Raw genomic sequence first — 21,949 nt, forward strand, 5'->3', positions numbered from 1 at the left:
GGGTGGGGGGAGCCGGACGCCGGGGGCCCCTGGGCGGCGCCGGGCGGCGGCGGGCGCGGCCGGGGGCGGCGGCAGCGGCCCGGGGCCGCCGAGGGGAAATGACTCGGCGCCGCGGCGCTTCCTGGGGCGGCCGAGCCGGAGCCCGAGCCGGAGCCCGAGGCCGAGGCCGAGGCCTCGCATGGCCGCGGCCGCCCGCGCGCGATGCAGCCGGAGCCCGAGCCCGAGCGCGGCCCCCGCGGTGAGACCTCGCCGGGGGCCCAGGCGTCCGGGCCTGCTGGGGGCCCAGGCGTCCGGGCCCGGGGGGAGGGGCCAAGCGTCTGCGCCTGGGGAGGGGCCCAGGCGCTCGAGCCCTGGGGAGGGGGGGTCCAGGAAGGGGGCCCAGGCGTCCGGGCGCTGCCGCCCCCCCAGCAATCCCCAGCATCCAGGAGCCTCTTCCCCTGCCAGCACCCTCCCGGTGCCCGGGGGGGCATGCGGGAGCCCCCCCATGCCACCTCACCGGTTCCCCGTGGGCCCAGGTGTCCCGGGCGCAGCACTGGCAGGTCCCCGCTGCACCCCCAGAGGCCCAGGCTGCCCCCCACACTCATCCGCCCGGTGCTTGTGGGGGGGGGTGCAGCTTCCTGCTGGGGCCACGAGCACCCACGTGGACACCTGCCCCCCCCCCACGGGGCAGGGATGGCACCTGGATGCCTGGGCCCATGGGGGGACAGTGGGGTCCATGGGGCAGAGCGGGGGGGCACCTGGACGCCTGGGACCCAGCAGCAGCGTGAGCTCGCTGTGGGCCGTCCCCATCCCATCCGCATGCCGTCCCCATCCCATCCCGTCCCCATTCCCATCCCCGTCCTGTCCCCATCCCATCCCATCCCCATCCCATCCCCATTCCCATCCCCATCCTGTCCCCATCCCATCCCATCCCCATCCCATCCCCATTCCCATCCCCGTCCTGTCCCCATCCCATCCCGTCCCCATCCTGTCCCCATCCCATCCCCATCCCGTCCCCATTCCCATCCCCGTCCCGTGCCCATCCCATCCCGCCACCCATCCCTTCCCATCCCCATCCCATCTCCATTCCCATCCCCATTCCCATCCCATGCCCATCCCGTCCCAGTTCCCATCCCCGTCCTGTCCCCATCCCCATCCTGTCCCCGTTCCCATCCCCGTCCCGTGCCCATCCCATCCCATCCCATCCCCATCGTGTCCCCCGCCTGGCGCAGGTGACGGCGTCACGGCCCCTGAGCCCCTGGCGGCCCTGGAGCGGCGGCTGCAGGCGCAGGAGCAGGAGCTGACGCTGGTGAAGGCGGCGCTGGCGGACGCCCTGCGGAGACTCGGCCTCTGCGAGCGGCACCTGCCGCCGCCGCTGCCCCCCGGTGAGGCGTGTCGCCCGGACGCCTGGGCCCCCGAGGCAGGGGGGCGCCCGGACGCCTGGGCCCCCACGGTGGGGGAGCCGCCAGCTCTCGGGGTTTGATGTCTCTCCCCATCCGCAGCCGGCGCCCCGGAGCCCCGCGCGGGCCCAGACCCGGACACGGACCCAGACCCAGACCCAGACCCCGCCATGGGGCACGCGCCGCCCCCACCACCCCTCGGCAGTGGGCCCAGGTACAGTCCCCCCCCCCACTGCCCCCCACCCGCCCCGGCCCCCCAGCCCCGCTCACGTCTGCCCGTCCTGCAGCGCGGGGCCCCCCATCAGCGTGGCGACGCAGACGGAGCCGCCGGAGGTGCCGGGGGGCGGCGGGAGCCAGGGGGGCCCCGCGGAGCCGGTACCGCCTGGGTCCCCCCCCTGCCCCCCCCCAGCCTCCCCAGAGCCCCCGGCCGAGGCAGGAAGCACTGGTGCCTCTGCAGCCCCCAGTCCGGCCCTGCGGGGACCCCGCAAGGAGCTGTGAGGACGCCTGGGCCCCAGAGAGTGGGGGGGGTCAGGGGTGGGGAGGGGGGATGAGGTGCTGCCCAGATGCCTGGGCCTGCTGGGGGGTCTCCTATGGGGGGTGAGGTTCTACCTGGACACCTGGGCCTGCTGGGGGGGGGTCTCCCATGGGGGGAAGAGGTGCTGCCCAGATGCCTGGGCCTGCTGGGGGGTCTCCCATGGGGGGATGAGGTGCTGCCCAGATGCCTGGGCCTGCTGGGGGGTGGTCTCCCATGGGGGGATGAGGTGCTGCCCAGATGCCTGGGCCTGCTGGGGGGTCTCCCATGGGGGGATGAGGTGCTGCCCAGATGCCTGGGCCTGCTGGGGGGTGGTCTCCCATGGGGGGATGAGGTGCTGCCCAGATGCCTGGGCCTGCTGGGGGGTGCGCAGAGCTGTGGGTCCCGGCAGGGGCCGAGTCCCCGGGCTGCCTGGGCAGGGGGGGAGGCACCGTGCCCCGTCCCAACCGCGTCCCCCCGCCATGGCGGCGGCGGCGGCGGCTGGCGCAGGCTGCGCAGGAACAGCTCCACCGACAAAGCCGACAGGACCAAGGCCCGGCAGCGCCTCGGCAAGAAAGCGGCTTCAGCCGCCAACCTGCTGCTGCCGACGGGCAGCTCCGAGAGGTGGGACCTCCCCTCCGCCCTCCCCACCCCACAGTGGCACCCCACGGTGGTGCCCATGAGCCTCCCTGTTGCCTTGCAGCCGCCTGCGGGAGCCCGGCACCGGCCCGGGAGCCGCGGGGACCCGCCGTGGTGCCTACAACCTGGGTGAGTGGGGACGGGGGGACGCAGGGAGGATGGGGACGCGGGGGGATGTGGGGCTGAGGGACACGGGAATGGGGGTGCGGGGGTGGGGGGATGCGAGGACATGGGGAGGACGGGGACACGGGAGGATGTGGGGATGGGGGACACAGGGACGGGGGATACGGGGACGGGGGGACGCCCCTGCGCTGACGCCCCCGCGCTGCCCCGCCGCAGAGGGCACCTCCGTGCGCATGTTCCTGCGCGGGCGGCCCATCACCATGTACATCCCCTCCGGCGTCTGCAACTACGAGGAGCTGCGCACCGAGCTGCCTGCCCAGCGCCTGCAGCTCGACTGGGTGTATCCTGCCCTCAACGGCCCCAAAACAGCCCCAAACGGCCCCAAACGGCCCTAAACAACCCCCAACTGCCCCCAATGGCCCTGAAATGGTCCTGAATGCCCCCCAAACAGCCAAGAATGGCGCCCAGCAGCCTCTGGACAGCCCCCAACAGCCCTCAAACAGCCCCAGATGGCCCAGAACAGCCCCAAGTGGCCCCAAACAGCCCTGAAATTATCCCAAACAGCCCCCAAACAGCACCGTGCCTGGGGCCAAGGCAGCCCCGTGGTGGAGGCGTCCCCCATCCCTGCGACCTCCCCGTCCCCACGGCCAAGGTGTCCCCATGGCCAGGCTCGTCCCGCGCATCGCCAAGCCATCCCCGTCCCTGTCCCCATCCCCGTCCTTGTCCCCATCCCCGTCCTTGTCTCCGTTCCTGTCCCGTCTTTGTCCCCATCCCCACACGCCTCCCCGTCCCCATGTCCGTCCCCTCCTTGACGGTGCCGCAGCTACGGCTACCGGGGCCGCGACAGCCGCTCCAACCTCTACGTGCTGGCGTCGGGCGAGCTGGTCTACTTCATCGCCTGCGCCGTGGTGCTCTTCCACGTGGCGGCCCGGCGCCAGCGCCACTACCTGCGCCACACCGACTGCGTCCGCTGGTGCGCGCCGGCGCCGGGCTGCGCGCCGCCCTGGGGGACGGCGGCCCTGACCCGCCGCTCCCCGCAGCCTCTCCGTGCATCCTGACAGGGTCCGCGTGGCCACCGGGCAGGCGGCCGGCGTCGACAAGGATGGCAAGGTACTGGGGACACAGCAGGCGCCGTGCAGCGTCCCAGCACCCCCCTGCATGGTGCGATGTGGGATGCACAGTGGGATGTGGGATGCACGCCTCTCCCTGCACAGCGGGATGCACTGCGGGATGAGGGATGCACAGTGGGATGTGGGATGCACAGTGGGATGTGGGATGCACACCTCTCCCTGCACAGCGGGATGCAGTGGGATGTGGGATGCACAGTGGGATGTGGGATGCACACCTCTCCCTGCACAGCAGGATGCAGTGGGATGTGGGATGCACAGTGGGATGTGGGATGCACACCTCTCCCTGCACAGCGGGATGCAGTGGGATGTGGGATGCACAGTGGGATGTGGGATGCACGCCTCTCCCTGCACAGCGGGATGCACTGCGGGATGCACTGCAGGATGCAGGACGCACACATGTGCTCCTGCAGCAGGACACAGGACATGCGTGCATCCCCGTGCCGCGGGACGCGGGCTGCCCGGTGTCCCCATGGGGCGGGAGGCAGCGCGCCCGGCAGGCGGGGGGTGGCGCGGGGGGCAGCGGGGGGCCGGACGCCATCCCCGCCGCCGACGAGGTCGGGCGCCCCGCAGCCGCTGCAGCCCATGGTGCACATCTGGGACTCGGCCACGCTGCTGACGCTGCAGCAGATCGGCCTGGGCAGCTTCGAGCGAGGGGTGGGCGCCCTGGCCTTCTCCACCGCCGTGAGTGCGCGGCCTCCGGCCCCTCGGCTGCCCCCCGGCCAGCCCCGGCCCCGCAGCCTGCCCCCAGGCCCCCAGCCTGCCCCTGGCCCCCTGGCTGCCCCCAGCCCCCCCAGATGTCTCCCAGCCCTCCGGGCACCACTGCGGCCTCCCAGCTGCCTGCCAGCACCTGCCCCCCGCAGCCATGCTCCTGGCCCCCCAGGTGCTGTTGTAGCCTCCTCCGGCCCACTGGCTGCCGCAGCCCCCCCGGGCACCCCCATGGTCTCCTGGCTGCCCCCCCACTCCTCAGGCTATCCCCCTGGCCTCCAGGTGCTGCTGCGGCCCCCCTCCCCCCTGGTTGCCACAGCCCCCCCCACCCCGCTCCTCCCTGGCCTCCTGGCTGCCCCCCCAACAACCCCTCACCCCCCGCCCCGGGCGCCACTGCGGCCCCTCCCAGCCCTCTGGCTGCTGCAGCCCTCTGCCCCTGTGGCTGCCCTCTCGCCATCCCCTTGGCCCTCTGGGCACCCCCCCGGCCCCCCAGCCATGGCCATGGCACCCCCGCTCCCCAGTCGCCGCAGCCCCCCAGCCCCCCAGCTGCCCCCTGGCCGCCCCCCGGCCCCGCTCACTGCCCCCCCAGGACCAGGGCGCCTTCCTCTGCGTGGTCGACGACTCCAACGAGCACATGATGTCGGTGTGGGACTGCGCCCGCGGCACAAAGCTGATCGAGGTCAAGGTGAGTGCCCGGATGCCTGGGCCCCTCGGGTGCCTGGGCCCCGGACGCTGCTGACGCCTGCCCCCGCAGAGCACGAACGAGTCGGTGCTGACGGTGGAGTTCAACCCCCAAGACAGCGGCAGCATCGTCACCGGCGGCAAATCCCATGTTTACTTTTGGACCTGGAGCGGGGCGGCGCTCACCAAGAAGCAGGGCGTCTTTGGGGTGAGCTGCCAGGCGGGAACGCCGGGGCGGGAGTGCTGGGCTGGGAACACCGGGGTGGGAATGCTGGGGTGGGAACATCAGAGCAGGAACACGAATGCTCAGGCAGGAATACCGGAGCAGGAATACAGGCGTGGGAACCAGGAGGGAGCTGCTGCAATGGGGCATCCCAGAATGAGAACAGGGATGGGAAGACGGATAGGGGCTGGGATGGGAACCACCACGGTGGGAGCCAGGATGGAGGGTGTCTCAGGATGGAGAGGGTCCTGGGATGGGGTGTCTCGTGTCCCGGGACGGGGCGTCCCGTGTCCCGGCCGCTCCCACCACCTCGTTCCTCCACAGAAGTACAAGAAGCCAAAATTCATCCAATGCTTCATCTTTGACGGCGCCGGCGACGTCCTGACGGGCGACTCTGAGGGCAACATCCTCACCTGGAGCCGGGCGGGCGGCCCGGGCGCCAAAGGTGCTGGGGGCGGCTGGACGGGCAGAGGGACAGACGGGGGAGGTCGCGGAGGTGGCCACGTCCGTGCGTCCCCCTGGCTTCAGAGCAGGACGGACGGATGGGGTGGGGTCGCAGGATGGATGGACAGATGGACAGGGTTTCTTGTGGGGATGCTGATGCGCTTGTCCATCCATCTGTCCGGCAGAGACATACCGCATCGGGCAGCAGACGCGGGCGCACGAGGGCAGCGTCTTCGCGCTGCGGCTGCGCGCCGACGGCTCCGTGCTCAGCGGCGGCGGCAAGGACCGGCGCCTGCGGCTCTGGAGCCCGGCGCTGGCGCTGCTGTGCGAGGCCGAGGTGAGCGGCAGCTCCAGCAGCTCCAGCAGCGGCGGCGGCTCCGCAGCCCTGACCGCCGTCCCGCTCCGCGCAGCTCCCGGAGCGCTTCGGCGCCGTGCGCACCATCGCGGAGGGCGACGGCGACGAGCTGCTGGTGGGGACCACACGCAACGCGCTGCTGCGGGGCAGCCTGGCCACCGGCTTCGCCCCCATCGTCCAGGTGCCGGGCGGCCGTGGGACTGGTGCAGCAGGGACAGGACAGGGATGGGGACGGGGACAGGATGGGGAGAGGGATGGGGATGGAGATGGGACAGGGACTGGATGGGGACAGAGATGGGGATGGAGATGGGGACAGGGATGGGGATGGGGACGAGGATGGGGATGGGGACAGGGATGGGGATGGGGACGGGGCGCCATTCCTGCATGGAGCAGCTGTGGAGCCAGGGCTGCCATTCCTGGATGGAGCAGCCCCAGGGCTGGGGTTAGGGGCACCATTCCCGCATGGAGCGGCTCCAGAGTTGGGTATTGAGGGTGTCGCTCCTGGCCAGGGTGGCTGCAGATCTGAGGAGTCAGGGCATTGCTCCCACACGGAGCAGCCCCGCAGCCGGGGTTGGCGCCGTTCCCAGATGGAGCGGCTCCGGAATTGGGCATGGGGAGTGTCGCTCCCAGATGGAGCCACCTGGAGCTGGGGTGTCGCTCCTGGCCGGAGCACCCCGGATCCGGGTGCTTGCTCCTAGCTGGAGCATCCCTCGCATGGGGCACCTCGCATCTGGGGTGCCGCTGGCAGCCAGAGCATCCGCGGTCCGGGGGCATCGCTGCTGGCGGGGGCGCGGGCACCGCTCGGGGCCGGAGCGCCCGCCGACCCGGGCTCTGGGCACCGCAGGGCCACACGGACGAGCTCTGGGGCTTGGCCACCCACCCGTCGCAGAGCCTCTTCCTCACCTGCGGCCACGACCGGCAGCTCTGCGTCTGGGACAGCCGGGAGCACGTGCTGGCCTGGAGCCTCCCGCTGGAGGTGCCGAGCGGGAGCGGGGCTGGGAGCGGGAACTGGGCGTCAGAGCCGGGTGCCGGCGCCAGCCCTGAGCTTCTCGCCCCGCTCTCAGGACGCCGGCCTCTGCGCCGACTTCCACCCCGGGGGACATGTGGTGGCCGTGGGGCTGCAGACGGGACGGTAAATCCTGGCGGAGCGGCGGGGCCAGAGCGGCCGGAGCGGCCGGCGGCACTCACCCGCCGCCTCCCCGCAGGTGGCTGGTGCTGGACGCGGAGACGCAGCGGGTACTGGCGGCCGGCTCCGACGGCAACGAGCAGCTCTCCGTAGTGCGCTACTCGCCAGGTGGGGGCCGTGCGTCCGGGCGTCCGTACGTCCAGCATCCGGGCATCCGTCCGAGTGGCGCCACTGGCCTCACCGGCCGCCTCTCCCACCGCAGACGGCGAGTTCCTGGCCTTGGGCTCCCACGACAACTTCATCTACATCTACGGCGTGGGCGAGCGCGGGCGCAAGTACAGCCGCTTCGGGCGCTGCGCGGTGAGCGGGCGCTCCGGCCCGCGGCCCGCTCGCTCCGGCGGCCCCGCTCCGGCCCGCACCCCCGCTCACTCCATCTGATGCTCCTGTTGGCTCTGACACTCCTGCCTGGTCCCACGCTCCTGCTTGCTGCGATGCTCCCGCTTGCTGCGATGCTCCTGCTCCCTCCAGTGCTCCCGCTCGCTCCAGTGTCCCCGCTCGTTGCAATGCTCCCGCTTGCTCCGATGCTCCTGCTCCCTCCAGTGCTCCCGCTCGCTCCAGTGTCCCCACTTGCTGCGATGCTCCCGCTTGCTGCGATGTTCCTGCTCTCTCCAGTGCTCCCGCTCGCTCCAGTGTCCCCGCTCGTTGCAGTGCTGCCGCTTGCTCTGATGCTCCCGCTTGCTCCGATGCTCCCGCTCAGTCCCACACCCCCGCTCGCTCCGGCGCTCCGGCTCGCTCCGGTGGGCGCTGAGGCCGGGCTCTGCCGCAGGGACACTCTAGTTTCATCACGCACCTGGACTGGTCCAAGGATGGCCACTTCATCATGTCCAACTCGGGCGACTACGAGATCCTCTACTGTGAGTGTGCCGGGCTCCGGGGGCGCCGTGGGGCCGCTCTGGCCGCGCTCCGGGGCTCCGGCGCCTCCCTGCCGCTGCCTCCCCACGCGCAGGGGACGTCGCCGGGGGCTGCAAGCTGCTGCGCAACCGCTACGAGAGCCGCGACCGCGAGTGGGCCACCTACACCTGCGTGCTGGGCTTCCACGTCTTCGGTGCGCCCACGGCCCCCCCACCGCCCCCACGGCCCCATACACCCCTCCGCACCCCCCACCGCCCCCCGGCCCTTCCATATCCCCCTCCAGCCCTCTGCTGCCCCATGTAGTCACCCTGCTGCCCATGTCCCCTCTGCACCCCCCTGCCACCCCTCCCGTGTCCCCTCCATCCCCCCCCCACGGCCTCCCTGCCACCTCTCTGGCCCCTGACGTCCCCTCCACATCCCCCCTCCTCTGTTCTCTGCTTCACCCCCCGTGTCCCCTCTGTCCCCCACTTTGTCCCCTGCCATGTGTCCTCCACTTCCCCCCGTGTCCCCTCCATCCCTTCTCTGTCCCCTCTCCATCCCCCTGTCCCCTCCATCCCCTCCACGTCCCCCCTCACCCCGGCTGACATGGCCGCGCAGGCGTCTGGCCCGACGGCTCCGACGGCACCGACATCAACTCACTGTGCCGCTCGCACGACGAGCGCGTGGTGGCCGTGGCTGACGACTTCTGCAAGGTGCACCTCTTCCAGTACCCCTGCGCCCGCCCCAAGGTCTGCCGGACCCGCATCGGGACGGGGGGAGGCGGGGGGACAGGGGGGACACAGGGGCAGGGGATGGGGGACATGGTGATAAGGGATATGGGGATGCAGAGGGGACATGGGGATGGAGGGGGGCAGGGGACACAGAGCGGACACGGAGGAGACACAGGATGGCTGGGCTGGGCATGGATACGTGTGTGTGCACAGGGAGAGCGTGTGCACGTGTGCAAGGGGAGGGCATGTGCACACACACGTGCACAGGGAGAGCATGCATGCATGTGTACAGGGAGAGCGTGCACATGTGCAAGGGGAGGGCATGCACATACATGTGCAACAGGGAGCCGTGGGTTTTGTGCACACATGCGCACACAGGGAGGGAGTGTGGGGAGGGCCACACGTAGGGCAGAGGTGAGCACGCGAGCGCGCGGGGAGCTGGGGAACGCGTGTGTGTGTTCACATGGTGGGGGGGAGCCGGAGGAGATGCATGTGTGCGCACGTGTATGCTCACGTGTGTGTGTTCACATGGCTATGCACAGCTGAGCATGTGTGTGTGTGCTCACGCGTGTGTGCGCACAGCAGAGTCCAGCACACGGCACACACATGCCCAGGTGCCTGCATACGTGTGCTCACGCTCGTGTAGGCACACAGGGGCGCCCAGGGCACGTTGCCCCGATGCACGCGTGCCCGTGCCCATGGGAGCGGCGCAGGCCAGCCCCACGCCCGCGTGCACGTGCTCACACACATGTGCACGGGGGGCAGGCGGGCACCGGGCCGTCCCAGTCGGTCCCGCTTGGTGCTGGTGCCGCCAGTGGCGCCGTCCTGGTGCTGTTGCCGTTGTCGGCGCCGCGGGCGGTTCTGGTGCCGGTGCCGACGCCGACCGGGTCGCCGCAGGCGCCGAGCCACGTGTACGGCGGCCACGGGAGCCACGTGACCAACGTGCGGTTCAGCCACGACGATGCGCACCTCGTGTCGCTGGGCGGGAAGGACACCAGCGTCTTCCAGTGGCGGGTGCTGGGCGGCCCCCGCCGCTGCTCCCTCTCCTCGCCCGCCGCCGGCAGCACCGGCAACGGCACCGAGGCGCCGCGCTAGCCCGCCTCGGGGACCAAGGGCCGCGGCGCCCGCTGAGGCCGCGAGAGACCCCAATAAACCTTGGCACCGCGGCACCGTGCGGCTCCGTCTGCTCTCTGCGCCGCCGCCGCCGCCGCCGGACCCACCCCCACCCCCGGCGCCGCCGCCGCCCCGCGCCCGCTTCCGGCCGCGCTTCCGCCCCGCCGCCGCCGCCGCCGCCGGAGGCTCCCGAGCCCCTCCCGGAAGTGCCCGAGGCAGCGGCGAAGCTTCCCGAGCCGCTTCCGGGGGCGCCCGAGCCCGCTCCGGAAAGGCCCGAGCGCGTTCCGAAGGGCCCCGAGGCCGCTCCGAAAGGACCCGAGCGCACTCCGGAAAGATCCGAGCGCGCTCCGAAGGGTCCCGAACGGGCTCCGGAAAGGCCCGAGGCCGCTCCGAAGGGGCCCGAGGTCTCTCCGGAAAGGGCCGAGTGCGCTCCGAAGGGCCCCGAGGCCACTCCGGAAGGGCCCGAGGCGGCGCCGAGGCCGCTCCGGAGGCGCCCGAGCGGGTCGCGCCGGTGCGGAGGCGGCGGGAGGCGATGAAGCGCGGGCCGGGCCGGGCCCGGGGGTAGCGCGGCCGAGCGAGCGGCCATGGCGGCCAACATGTACCGTGTCGGCGGTGAGCAGGGGGGGCGGCGGGGCCCGCGGCCGCGACGGGAGCGGGATCCCGGGAGGGGGGGAGTCCCGGGATCCCGCGGCGGGAACAGGAGAACGGGGGGATCCAGGGAGGAGCAGGATCTCGCGGCGGGAAAGGGGGGGAGATCTCGGATCTCGGAGAGGGAATGGGGGAGATCCTGGGGGGATCCCGAGTGGGGGAAACGAGGGGATCCCATGGAGAGAGCGAGGGGGGGGTCCCGGGGGAGGGGGGGGAAGGAGGATCCCGCGGCAGGAAAGGGAGGGGAGAACAGGGGGATCCCGGGGGGGGGGAGCGAGGGAATCCCATGAGGGGAACGGGGGGATCCCATGGAGGGAGCAAGGGGAGGGGAAGCCTGTGGGGGCAGCGGGAGGATCCTATGGAGGGGAGACAAGATCCCGTGAGGGAAAAAAGGGGGATCTTGAGGGAGATCCTGTGGGGGGAATGGGGGGATCCTGTGGGGGGAAAAGGGGATCCACGAGGGGAACGGGACTCCTGAGGAGAAAAGTGGGATCCTGCGATGGGGAGGGAGAGTCCCCTGAGGGCAGAGGGAGCCCCACGTTTGTGGGGGGAGGCGGGGGGTCCCGGGAGGGGACAGGGGGCCCCGGGGCAGTGCGGGCAAAGTGGGGGTCCCTGCGAAGGGTCCCCTGCCCCAAAGGCAGGAGCTGTGTGTGCAGGAGTGGCCGCGGTGTTGGAGCCCGGGGGCTGCAAGGAGCTGGGGGGCTGCTGCTGTGAATGGGGGGGGAGGGGGGACCCCCAAGGGGAAGGGGGACCCCCAAGGGGAAGGGGGCTGTTCCTGTGCTGAGTCAGCCCCCCGTGGTGAAAAGGAGCCCCCCAGCCTGCACAGAAGAAGGGCCGGGAAAGGAGCAATGACGGTTCTGCCTCTGTTTGGGATGTGGGGGGGCATGCCTGCAAGAGGGTCCCCAAGGGGGCTGTGGTGGGGAGGGGACCCTGGGGAGTAGGCAGCGTGTGTATCCCCCCCCCCCCAATCCATGGTAGGGGAGGAGAGGCCTCACCCACCCACAGGGGCGTTTGCGGGGCTCCATCAGTAGCCGAGCTGGGGGGGGGTCTCCGGGAATGCTCCCATCTGGAGGCCCCATGCGGACAAGGGCTGCGCTGGAGCCCCCGAGAAGAGCGTGGGGTTATGGGGCGGGGGGGGTTGGGGGTGTCTCCCACGCCGGCGGCGCCTTCCCTCGAGCCTGCTCTCTGCAGACTACGTCTATTTTGAGAACTCCTCCAGCAACCCATACCTCGTGCGCCGCATCGAGGAGCTCAACAAGGTGAGGAGCCACCCGGCCCGCGGCGCCACCACCCCGTCCGCCACCCCTCTCCACTCCTCTCAGCACCCCGATTTGTCCCCCCAGACAGCTAATGGCAACGTGGAGGCCAAGGTGGTCTGCCTCTTCCGCCGGCGAGACATTTCCAGTAGTCTCAACAGCTTGGCAGACAGCAATGCCCGTGAGTAGAGAGCAACTGGGCCCCCTTGGGGGGCAGGGGCGAGGGGGGTCACATCCTGGCCTGCTGCACCGCTGCTCCCGCCCCACGCTCCGGTGGCTCTGGGCCAGGAGGGAGGGCAGCTGGCAGGGAGGCCCCGGCTGCGTTTCCCTGGGCCACGGCGGGGGGTTTCCGGCCCTGTTCCGGTGGGGGGAACCACGTCGGAGCGGGGGCTCACACTGCGCCACGCACAGGCGAGTTCGAGGAGGAGTCCAAGCAGCCAGCCATGACGGAGCAGCAGCGGCACCAGCTCAAGCACCGCGAGCTCTTCCTCTCCCGGCAGTTTGAGTCGCTGCCGGCCACTCACATACGGTGTGTGGCGGCGGGGAGGGGGGAGGCTCAGGGGCACGGTGCCCCCGCGGTGGGGCCCTGACGCCGGTGTGTGCCTGCCCACAGGGGGAAGTGCAGCGTGACGCTCCTCAACGAGACCGACATCCTAGGGCAGTACTTGGAGAAGGAGGTGAGGCCCTGGCGGCACGGGGAGCTGCGCAGCCGGGGGGCCATGGCCCGTAACGCCTCTGCTCCCTCCAGGACTGCTTCTTCTACTCTCTGGTGTTCGACCCCGTGCAGAAAACTCTTCTGGCCGACCAGGGTGAGATCCGGGTCGGTTGCAAGTACCAGGCAGAGATCCCGGACCGGCTGGCGGAGGGTGAGGCGGCCGTGGGGGCGCTGGGGGCCGGGGTGACTCCGCTCCACTGCCATTTTTCCACTCTGTTTCCCTTTGCATCCCACAGGCGAGTCTGACAATAGGAACCAGCAGAAGATGGAGATGAAAGTGTGGGACCCCGACAACCCCCTGACGGACCGGCAGATCGACCAGTTCCTGGTGGTGGCACGGTGAGCGGGGCTGCAGGAGCAGTGTGGCCGCAGGCTTGGGGGGGGGGGGGGGGGGGCTCAGGCACTGCTGACGCCACCTCCTTCCCTCGTCCGCAGGGCTGTGGGCACCTTCGCACGCGCCCTCGACTGCAGCAGCTCCATCCGGCAGCCCAGCCTGCACATGAGCGCAGCCGCCGCCTCGCGCGACATCACGCTGGTGAGGGCAGGCACCCTGCAGCTCTGCGTGGGCACAGGGACAGGGATGGCCTTGACGTCACCTCGCTGTGTCCCCTCCCCCCAGTTCCACGCCATGGACACACTGCAGCGCAACGGCTACGACCTGGCCAAGGCCATGTCCACGCTGGTGCCGCAGGGGGGGCCGGTGCTGTGCCGCGACGAGATGGAGGAGTGGTCGGCCTCCGAGGCCATGCTCTTCGAGGAGGCGCTGGAGAAGTACGGCAAGGACTTCAACGACATCCGGCAGGACTTTGTGAGCGGGGCAGGGCCGGGGGGGCGGTGGGGCGGCCCAGGGGCCCAGCCTCACCCCCCCCTCGCCTGCAGCTGCCCTGGAAGTCGCTGGCCAGCATTGTGCAGTTCTACTACATGTGGAAAACTACCGACCGCTACATCCAGCAGGCGAGGGGGGCTGGCAGCGGCAGGGGGGCAGATCGCATGGGGCTCGCGGTTGGCGACGTTGGGGGTTGGGGGGGGAGGCCTGGCAGCTGCAACGTGAGGGGCCACAGTGGAGCTGGGGGGGGGGGCAACGTGGGGCAGATGGGAGCCTCGAAGGTTAGCATGGGGCAGACATGGGACTTGGGTGGCAATCTGTGGAGCAGGCATGAGGCTGGGGAACAGGCAGGCAGGCATGGGATTGGTTTGGGGTAGGCATGGGGCTGGGGGGGCGTGATCCTTGAGGCAGGCGTGGGGCTGAGGGGCAGCATGGGGCCGTCTTGGGGCAGCGGTGGGTCTGGTGGGCCATGACACATGGGGCAGGCTTGGGCTGTGGGGCAGCCATGGGGCTGGGAGCCGTGTGGGGCTGGAGGCTGGTGACGTGTGCGGCAGGCTTGGGGCTGGGGGGCAGCATGGGGCAGCCATGGGGCTGGGGGGCAGTGGTGCATGGGGCCGCTGTAGGGCTAAGGGGCTGCCCTGGGGCAACTATGGGGCTGGGGGGCAGCGATACATGGGGGGCTGTCCCCCGGCTGGGGGCAGCGGCTCAGCCCCATCTCTGCCTGCAGAAACGGCTGAAGGCGGCGGAGGCTGACAGCAAGCTGAAGCAAGTCTACATCCCCACCTAGTGAGTGGGGCGGGCTGGGGCGCCGTAGGGGGCAGGCCGGCCCCCCAGCCCCCCTCACCCTGCCCCTCTCTACCCCCCAGCACCAAGCCCAACCCCAACCAGATCATCTCTGTGGGCTCCAAGCCCGGCATGAATGGCGCCGGCTTCCAGAAGGGCCTCACCTGCGAGAGCTGCCACAGTCAGTGGGGCAGGGGGGCTGGGGCACATGGGGCAGAGTCCTGGGGCAAATAGGGGATGCTTAAGTGCATTAGAGCAGGGTTGTGGGGCAGGGCTCTATGGCAAGTGAAGGTTATTTTGGTCAAATGGGTGCTATTTAGGGATAGGGAAACTGGTAAGGGGGGCTATTTTGGGGCAAGGAGTGGGGTATGCAGGGGCAGTGGGTAGGGCCCTGGGGCATGTGGGGGCTATTGAGGGGTGAGAGGGGCTGTGTGGGGCAGAGCCCTGGGGCAAATAGAAGCTATGGAGAAGCAGTGGGGCAGGGAGGAAAGTACATAGGGGCAGGGAGGGGCCTATGTGGGGCAGTGGGACACGACCTTGTGGTAGATGGAGAGTCTAGAGGGGTAGCGGAGGGCAGTAGGACAGGGAGGGGGGTATAGAGGGGTAGTGGGACAGCAGGGCAGGGTGGTGGGTACGTGGGGGCAGCGGGACGGGTTCCCGGGGTGGGGGGCCCCCGCCATGGGACGGAGGCGGCCCCCCAACGTGGCGGCCCCGCAGCCACACAGTCGGCACAGTGGTACGCCTGGGGCCCCCCCAACATGCAGTGCCGCCTCTGCGCCTCGTGCTGGATCTACTGGAAGAAGTACGGGGGGCTGAAGACACCGACGCAGCTGGAGGGTGCTGCGCGTGGCCCCACGGTGAGGGGGGGCCCACAGTGAGCGGGGGGAGGACCGGGGGGACGCCCCGGCACCCCGCTAACCCCACCCCGGTGCTCCCCCGCAGGAGCCGCACTCGCGGGGGCACCTCTCGCGGCCCGAGGCGCAGAGCCTCTCGCCCTATGCCAGCAGCGCCAGCCGCGCCAAGCTGCTGGCCAAGAACCGCCAGACCTTCCTGCTGCAGACCACCAAGCTGACGCGCCTGGCGCGCCGCGTCTGCCGCGACATCCTGCAGCCCCGGCGCGCCGCCCGCCGCCCCTACGCCCCCATCAACGCCAACGCCATCAAGGCCGAGTGTATGCCGCCGCCACGGGGAGTCGGGGGGGACGGGGGAGCGGGTGGGGGGGACACAGCCCCACTTCACCCCGCTCTGCCACCCTCTCCACAGGCTCCATCCGGCTGCCCAAGGCCGCCAAGGCGCCGCTCAAGATCCACCCGCTGGCGCGGCTGCCCCTCGCCGCCATCGTCAAGGAGCTGGGTGAGGCAGGGGCCTGTGCTGGCAGCTATGGGGCAGGGTGGTTGTGCTCCCTTGCAGGCGCCATGGGGCAGGGCGGGGGGGGGGGGGGGGGAGGTGTACCTGTCCGAGTGTTGCGGGTCGGCTGTCTCCGCTCCCCACCATAGATGCTGTAGGTCAGGCCAGCCTTGCTCTGTGCACGCCCGTGGTGGGTGCCGTGGGGCGCCAGCCCCGCTCCCCCTATGAGTGCTGTGGGGCGAGGAGCCATTCTCGCCCCCCAGCCATGGGGCACCAGCCCCGCTCACCCTGTCCCCCCTCCCCCAGCGGCGCAGGCCCCCCTGAAGCCGAAGACGCCGCGAGGCACCAAGACGCCAATTAACCGCAACCAGCTGAGCCAGAGCCGGGGCCTGGCTGGTCTCGGGGGCAAGCGGGGCTACGAGAGCGCTGGCGAGGGCCACCGGGCTGCCCGGGTACCAGGGGCGGGGCCTGCCACAGGAGGCGGGGCCTGGCGGGAGGGGCGGGGCCTGGCGGGAGGGGCGGGGCCTGGGGGCCTAAGAGGGGTGGGGCTAAGTGATGGGGTGAGGGTTGGAGTGATTGGTGGGGGTGGTGCCTGCAGGAAGGGGTGGGGCCAGGATGATTGACAAGGGGTGAGCCTGGTGGTGGGTGTGGCTTGGTGTGATTGACAGGGGAGGGGTCTGTAGGTGGGTGGGGCTGCAAGGGGCAGGTTGGGTCCTGGAGTGTGACGTGCGGAAGGGGGCGGGGCCTGGGGGCCAGAGTGGGCTGTGATTGGTGAGGGTGATAAGTGGGCTCTGATGGGGTGGGTTCTGGGTGATTGACAAGGGGGAGGGTCTGGGGGATTGGGGTGGGCTGTGATTGGTGCAGTGAGTGATGGGGGTGGGGCCTGACCGGCGTGACGAGGGAGGGGCTGCAGGTGATTGACAAGCGGGAGCCTGTTGGGGAAGGGTTGGGCTGTGATTGACAGGGAGTGGGTCCAATGGGCGGGGGTGCATGTTTGTGGGTGGGGCCTGGTGTGATTGACAAGGAGGAGGGGCGTGGGCGGGGCCTGACAGTGCGTGGCAGGTGGCAGGGGCGGGGCTGCCCTTCTCGGCCAATGGGCGCCCAGCGGCCGCGGGGCTGCGCCCGGGCTCCCAGCCGGCCGCCAAGCGCCAGAAGCTGAACCCCGCCGACGCCCCCAACCCCGTCGTCTTCGTGGCCACCAAGGACACCAGGTGGGGCTGGCGCCGCGTGGGAGCGTGGGGGGGGGGGTGCAGCAGGTGCTGACGCCCCCCCCCATCTCCCTCCCCAGGGCGCTGCGCAAGGCCCTGACGCACCTGGAGATGCGCCGCGCCGCCCGGCGCCCCAACCTGCCGCTCAAGGCGAAGCCGGGGCTGCCGCTGCGGCCCGGGGGGGCCCTGGTGCCCCCTGCGCCCCCCCACCCTGCCAGCACCTCCGAGCCCATCGTCCTGGAGGACTGAGCCGCCGGCCCTGCCGGCCCCGCCCCCTTTTGTATTTTTTTTATTTCCATAGCAACTGCGGTGGTGGGGGAAGGGGTGGGGGCCGGAGTGGCCCCCCCTCCACCCCCCTCTCCGCGGGTCCCTTTTGTACATGGAGTGAGCGCGAGCGCCGGTTTTTTTATCTCGAGCTGCTCCCGGGCTGTAGCAACAGGAAATAAATGGACGCCTTTTCTTCACCACGCTGCTCCGGCACCAGGGAGGGGGAGGATCCAGCTCCGAGGGGGGTTCTAGCAACGGGGCGTGGGGGGGCTCCGGCACCGGGCAGGGGTGGGGGGCGCCCGCCAGCCGCCTCTGCCGCGGCTCCATCCGGAGCTCCGCCGGTGTACGGCCGCTTCCGCCGGAAGTTCCCGGGGGAGCGGTGTTGGTGGCGGACTCGGCTCCGCCGGAAGTTCCCGGGGGAGCGGTGTTGGTGGCGGACTCGGCTCCGCCGGAAGTTCCCGGGGGAGCGGTGTTGGTGGCGGACTCGGCTCCGCCGGAAGTTCCCGGGGGAGCGGTGTTGGTGGCGGACTCGGCTCCGCCGGAAGTTCCCGGGGGAAAGCCAGGGGAGGTCGAGCTGCGGGGCTGCTGGTGGCGGCGCGGGGCGGGCGGGCCGGGATGGACCGGGAGGCGGAACCGGACCGGGAAGAGGACGGGGACCGGGGACCGGAGACGAATCTGGGTCTGGACCCGGACCGGGACCTGGACTCGGACCCAGGCCTGGACTTGGATTCGGATCTGGAACCGGAACCGGACCCGGACCGGGACCAGGACTCGGACCCAGGCCTAGACTTGGACTCGGAGCCGGAGCCGGACCCAGACTCAGACGCGGCCCTGGACGTGGAGGCGCTGCCGCGTGGCGGTTTCCGCTGCCGCCTCTGCCGCGTGGTAGCGGCGAACCGTGAGTGGCGCTGGGAGGGACCGGGGGGTCGGGCCGGGGAAGGCTGCGGAAGCCGGGGAGCCTGGGCCGCGCCGGGCTGATGCCGCTGTTGCCCAGGGCCCAGCCTGGTCGAACACCTGCGCGGGCGGAAGCACCAGCGGCTGCGAGGGCTCCGCGCCGAGCGCAACGCCCAGGCGCAGCGCAGCCTCTTCGTCAGCGGCTTCCCACGGGGCACTGCAGCAACGGTGCTTGCCCGCTACTTCGAGGCTTTCGGGGATGTGGCAGCTGTCGTGATGGACAAGGAGAAAGTGAGTGGGAGAGGGCTTGGGGGGCCGAGGCAGGGGTTGGGGGGCCAGGATGGCAGCACTGACGACCTGGCCCGGCCCCGCCGTAGGGCGCCTACGCCATCGTGGAACTGCGGGAGGCGGCGGCCCAGGCGCGGGCATTGGCATGGCCCCGGCACAGCCTGGGCGGCCGCCGGCTCCGCGTGCAACCCCGCCGCTATGAGCCCTTTGCCGCCGCCTGCTCAGGACCTGGTGCCCGCCGCGAGCATCTCAGCCCAGCACCACTGGCACGAGCCCTCTGCCAGGCTGCGGATGTGAGTGGGGTCTAGGAGGGCTGTCTGGTTCTTACGGGATGCCTGGGGAGTGCTGGCTAGGGAGTGGGGGGTTCCTGGGGACTATTGGTGGCACTTGGGGGGATACTGGGGCCACTGGGCCTTACAGCTCTGATGGAGGATTGAGGAAGGAGCTTTCAGGTCCCTAGTGGCCCTAGGAGTGTGTTTGGTGGGAGTCTGGGGGCCCTGGGGGGTCCCCAGGGGGTGCTGGTAGTTCTAGGCTCTAGGTAGGGGGTCTTTAGGGGCCAACAGTGGCCCTGGGGGGCAGCAGAGAGAGTGTCTAGGCTGCTGGGGGCTCTGAGGAGTGTCCAGGGAGCAATGGGAGGCTGCCCCCTGCCCCCAGTGACATGCAGCCCCGGCAGGTGGATGAGCAGATGCGGCGGCTGGTGGAGCTGTTGGAGCTGAGCGAGGGCGAGCGCCGCCTGCGGCACCTCCTGGTTGCCCTCTTCCAGGAGGTTTTCTCCGAGTTCTTCCCTGGTGAGTCCCATGCGCAGCACCCTCGTGCAGCACCCTCGTGCAAGCGCGCGGCCGCGACTCGCGCACTCTCCTGCCCCACCTAGGCTGTGCTGTTCTGCCCTTTGGCTCCTCTGTCAACGGCTTCGACATCCATGGCTGCGACCTGGATCTCTTCCTGGACCTGGAGCGTGCCAAGAGCGCCCCGGCGGGTGGTGCCGCCTCCTCAGACTCAGATGACTCTCTGCTGGGCGACGCAGAGCTGGCGGCAGCACCGGCGGTGCTGGAGCTGGTGGCAGCGGTGCTGCGGCGCTGCGTCCCGGGGGTGCGGCGTGTGCGGGCCGTGCCTGCTGCCCGCCGCCCCGTCGTCAAGTTCTGCCACAAGGAGTCGGGGCTGCTGGGTGACGTTTCCATCGACAACAGGTTGGTGCTGGGGGACGGAAGGATGGACGGACAACACTGCTATGGGGCCCCCGCTGACCCCTGCTTCCCCGCAGGCTGGCGCTCCGCAACACAGCCTTCCTGCGGCTCTGCGCTGAGGCGGACGGGCGTGTGCGGCCGCTGGTCTACACGCTGCGCTACTGGGCCAAGCAGCAGGGCCTGGCAGGTGGGACACGGGGCTGGGAGGCAGCACAGGACGAGCAGATGGGATGTGGGGCCGGGGTGCAGCGCCAGGACGCAGAGCTCGGAGACGGCGTGGGGCCAGGAGGTGGGTTGTGAGGCTGGGAGGAGCCCAGGGCAGGAGATGGGACATGGGGCCAAGAAATGAGACTTGGGGCTGGGATGCAGCGTGGGGCTGGGCCAGGGCTGGCGCTGACTCTGTCTCCCCCCAGGAAGCCCCTCTGGCGGCGGCCCCTTGCTCACCAACTACGCGCTGACGCTGCTGACGCTCTTCTTCCTGCAGACACGCAGCCCCCCGGTGCTGCCCTCGCTGGCCCGGCTCCGGGAGCTGGCAGGTAGGTGGCCAGCAGTGCGGCTGGCGGCACAGCCGACCCCAGGCACCAGCCCCTCGCTGAGGCCCCCCTCGCTCTGCCCCAGGTGACGAGGACCGCAGTGTCGTGGAGGGCTGGGACTGCAGCTTCCCCCAGGATGCCTCGTCGCTGGGCAGCAGCATCAACGCAGAGAACCCAGGTGAGCACCAGGGCGTGGGGCTGGCTGGGGCAGTGGTGCTGGCGCCCCAGAGCCACTCTCACCCCTCTGTGTGCTCTAGGCTCCCTCTTGGCCGAGTTCTTCTGCGTCTTTGGGGACTACGACTTCGCTGGGCGGGTGATCTCGCTGCACGAGGGCCGGGCGGTGCCACTGCCCAGCGCTCTGCTCTTGGAGGCTGGTGGGCGATTGAAGCTGGGGCCCTTCAACCTGCAAGATCCCTTTGAGCTGAGCCACAACGTGGCTGCCAACGTCACCGAGAAGACGGCAGCACGCTTTGGGCGCTGCTGCCGCGATGCTGCCAAGTACTGCCGCAGCCTGCAGTACCGTCGCAGGTCCAGCAAGGGGAAGACCTGGGGACTCATGCGGCTCTTCCAGCCTGGCGCGCTGGAGTCAGTGGGGCCGGGAGCTGATGCTTTCTTCATCACCATCCCCTTCAGCGCTGCCACACTCCCACCTGTCCGCCGGCAGCAGCTGTGCCAGGCGCCTGGTTTCCGGCACCACTGGTTCCAGGAGGCTTGTGCGGCTGTTGCCCTCGTGCTCAGACACGTGCTGAAATGCAGCTGTGTGGAGATCCCAGAGCCCCAGGCAGCCCCCGGAGAGGCATCCAGGCTGCAGGGATTGGCGACCCAGGAACCAGCAGATGAGGAGCAGCCAGCAGCACTCGGCAACCCTCTGGAGCTGCTGGCAGATGAACTGTGTCTGTCCAAGGAGCCAGCAGCCCCCAACGACCCTCTAGAGCCGCTGATAGAAGAATCGTTTCCAGCCAAGCAGCCAGCAGCTCCCAGCAACCGTTCGGAGCTGCCAGAGAACGAGCCACCTCCAGCTGAGCAGCTGGGAGCCACCAGTGACCCCCTGAAGCTGCCTGAAACTGAGTTGCCAGCAGCTGCAGACGACACTCTGGAGCCGCCAGAGGATGAACTGCCTCCAACTAAGCAGCTGGGAGCCCCTAGTGCCCCTGCAGAGCTGCCGGCAGATGAGCCGCCTGCAAATGAGCCACCTCCGGCTGAGCAGCCAGCAGTGGGGTCCAAGCGTCCCCTGCCGGAGGGCACCACGGGGCCGATTGGGAAGCGGCGCCGGGGCCCCAAGGGGGACACCGTCAGCTGGAGCTGTGCTGTGTGGCACCGTGTGTGGGCAGGCCGGCGCCGTGTGCGGCGGCAGCTGCGGCAGCCCAGCGGCACTGCGGGCTCTGAGTTGGACGGAGGCATTCTGGAGCTGGAGGCGAAGGTGTCAGAGGCCATTGTGGAACAGGCGGGAGCGGGGCAGCCACTGGAGCCGCTGCTGTGCTTTGAGGCCAGCGCTCGGGCAGGCGGCGACGTGCCGGAGCTGTGGGTGCTGCTGCGCTTGGTGCCGGCTCCGGGCATGGGGCAGTTCTTCCACGACTTCTTCCACTTCCTGCGGAGCTTCCTGCCGGCCATGGTAGAGCAGCACCTGGGCCAGCTGGACTGGGGGGCGAGCACTGCCCCCGCGGACTGAGGCCCTGGAGCGTTCAGGGGCATTTTCTGCTGTTTTTCTATATTTTGGAGAATTTGGGGGCATTTGGAGCGTGTTTGGTAATAAAAAGCTCTAGTTTGGGGCCTTGGCCCAGACGAGTTGTGCTGTGAGATGTACAGTACTGCAGGCGAGGTGGAGGAAGAAAAGAACGTTGAGGTCTTGGTGTGGTCCAAAACCGTGAAAGCAGGATAAAAGGGAGAGCAGCGCCCACAGGAACAGGCGGCACCATCCACTGCAGGCGGGGGGAGGGGGGGGGGGGGCG

The 21,949-nt window shown here is 70.4% G+C and overlaps 3 protein-coding genes across 5 annotated transcripts; all 3 read left to right on the top strand.

The window, feature by feature from the left end:
• The first annotated feature begins 121 nt into the window (after positions 1–121).
• EML3 (EMAP like 3) lies at positions 122–10,108 on the top strand. 3 transcript variants are annotated; one of them, XM_062598822.1, is made up of 23 exons: positions 122–238; positions 1,212–1,364; positions 1,482–1,593; positions 1,667–1,873; positions 2,401–2,514; positions 2,594–2,658; positions 2,869–2,992; positions 3,476–3,625; positions 3,693–3,762; positions 4,353–4,463; positions 5,077–5,172; positions 5,242–5,376; positions 5,716–5,836; positions 6,021–6,172; positions 6,246–6,371; positions 7,035–7,166; positions 7,255–7,322; positions 7,396–7,484; positions 7,579–7,676; positions 8,143–8,230; positions 8,323–8,421; positions 8,826–8,956; positions 9,836–10,108. In XM_062598822.1, exons 1-23 carry the CDS (start codon positions 202–204, stop codon positions 10,031–10,033), a joined length of 2,676 nt encoding a protein of 891 aa, XP_062454806.1. In that variant the 5' UTR covers positions 122–201; the 3' UTR covers positions 10,034–10,108. The 3 variants fall into 3 exon arrangements, with proteins under 3 accessions (XP_062454806.1, XP_062454807.1, XP_062454808.1); XM_062598823.1 differs by having other exon boundaries at positions 4,353–4,436; XM_062598824.1 differs by having other exon boundaries at positions 7,579–7,651; positions 9,836–9,967.
• Positions 10,109–10,479: 371 nt separating this feature from the next.
• MTA2 (metastasis associated 1 family member 2) lies at positions 10,480–17,298 on the top strand. The gene is made up of 18 exons (XM_062598836.1): positions 10,480–10,663; positions 11,891–11,958; positions 12,043–12,136; positions 12,367–12,484; positions 12,569–12,632; positions 12,704–12,821; positions 12,907–13,009; positions 13,106–13,205; positions 13,290–13,478; positions 13,550–13,624; positions 14,224–14,282; positions 14,363–14,460; positions 14,997–15,136; positions 15,222–15,450; positions 15,543–15,632; positions 15,933–16,078; positions 16,689–16,837; positions 16,915–17,298. Exons 1-18 carry the CDS (start codon positions 10,636–10,638, stop codon positions 17,081–17,083), a joined length of 2,037 nt encoding a protein of 678 aa, XP_062454820.1. The 5' UTR covers positions 10,480–10,635; the 3' UTR covers positions 17,084–17,298.
• A 418-nt stretch (positions 17,299–17,716) lies between these two features.
• TUT1 (terminal uridylyl transferase 1, U6 snRNA-specific) lies at positions 17,717–21,782 on the top strand. Its single transcript, XM_062598844.1, has 9 exons — positions 17,717–17,999; positions 18,096–18,286; positions 18,373–18,576; positions 18,957–19,071; positions 19,155–19,470; positions 19,545–19,756; positions 19,881–20,003; positions 20,086–20,178; positions 20,258–21,782. Exons 1-9 carry the CDS (start codon positions 17,717–17,719, stop codon positions 21,667–21,669), a joined length of 2,949 nt encoding a protein of 982 aa, XP_062454828.1. The 3' UTR covers positions 21,670–21,782.
• Positions 21,783–21,949: the final 167 nt, after the last annotated feature.

The sequence above is a fragment of the Rhea pennata genome, chromosome 38 (genome assembly GCF_028389875.1).
Source record: "Rhea pennata isolate bPtePen1 chromosome 38, bPtePen1.pri, whole genome shotgun sequence".
Taxonomy (NCBI): domain Eukaryota; kingdom Metazoa; phylum Chordata; class Aves; order Rheiformes; family Rheidae; genus Rhea; species Rhea pennata.

What these genes read in the sequence shown, in the direction of transcription:
- EML3 (XM_062598822.1), top strand. Translation starts at nt 202, where the DNA reads ATGCAGCCGGAGCCCGAGCCCGAGCGCGGCCCCCGCG. An exon ending in CGGGGACCCCGCAAGGAGCT is followed by an intron (nt 1,874 to 2,400) that starts GTGAGGACGCCT and finishes CGGCTGGCGCAG; the next exon opens with GCTGCGCAGGAACAGCTCCA. An exon ending in GCTGGGCTTCCACGTCTTCG is followed by an intron (nt 8,422 to 8,825) that starts GTGCGCCCACGG and finishes ATGGCCGCGCAG; the next exon opens with GCGTCTGGCCCGACGGCTCC.
- MTA2 (XM_062598836.1), top strand. Translation starts at nt 10,636, where the DNA reads ATGGCGGCCAACATGTACCGTGTCGGCG. An exon ending in CAACATGTACCGTGTCGGCG is followed by an intron (nt 10,664 to 11,890) that starts GTGAGCAGGGGG and finishes TGCTCTCTGCAG; the next exon opens with ACTACGTCTATTTTGAGAAC. An exon ending in GGCAGTACTTGGAGAAGGAG is followed by an intron (nt 12,633 to 12,703) that starts GTGAGGCCCTGG and finishes TGCTCCCTCCAG; the next exon opens with GACTGCTTCTTCTACTCTCT.
- TUT1 (XM_062598844.1), top strand. Translation starts at nt 17,717, where the DNA reads ATGGACCGGGAGGCGGAACCGGACCGGGAAGAGGACGGGGACCGGGGA. An exon ending in TTTCTCCGAGTTCTTCCCTG is followed by an intron (nt 19,072 to 19,154) that starts GTGAGTCCCATG and finishes TGCCCCACCTAG; the next exon opens with GCTGTGCTGTTCTGCCCTTT. An exon ending in AGACGGCGTGGGGCCAGGAG is followed by an intron (nt 19,757 to 19,880) that starts GTGGGTTGTGAG and finishes GTCTCCCCCCAG; the next exon opens with GAAGCCCCTCTGGCGGCGGC.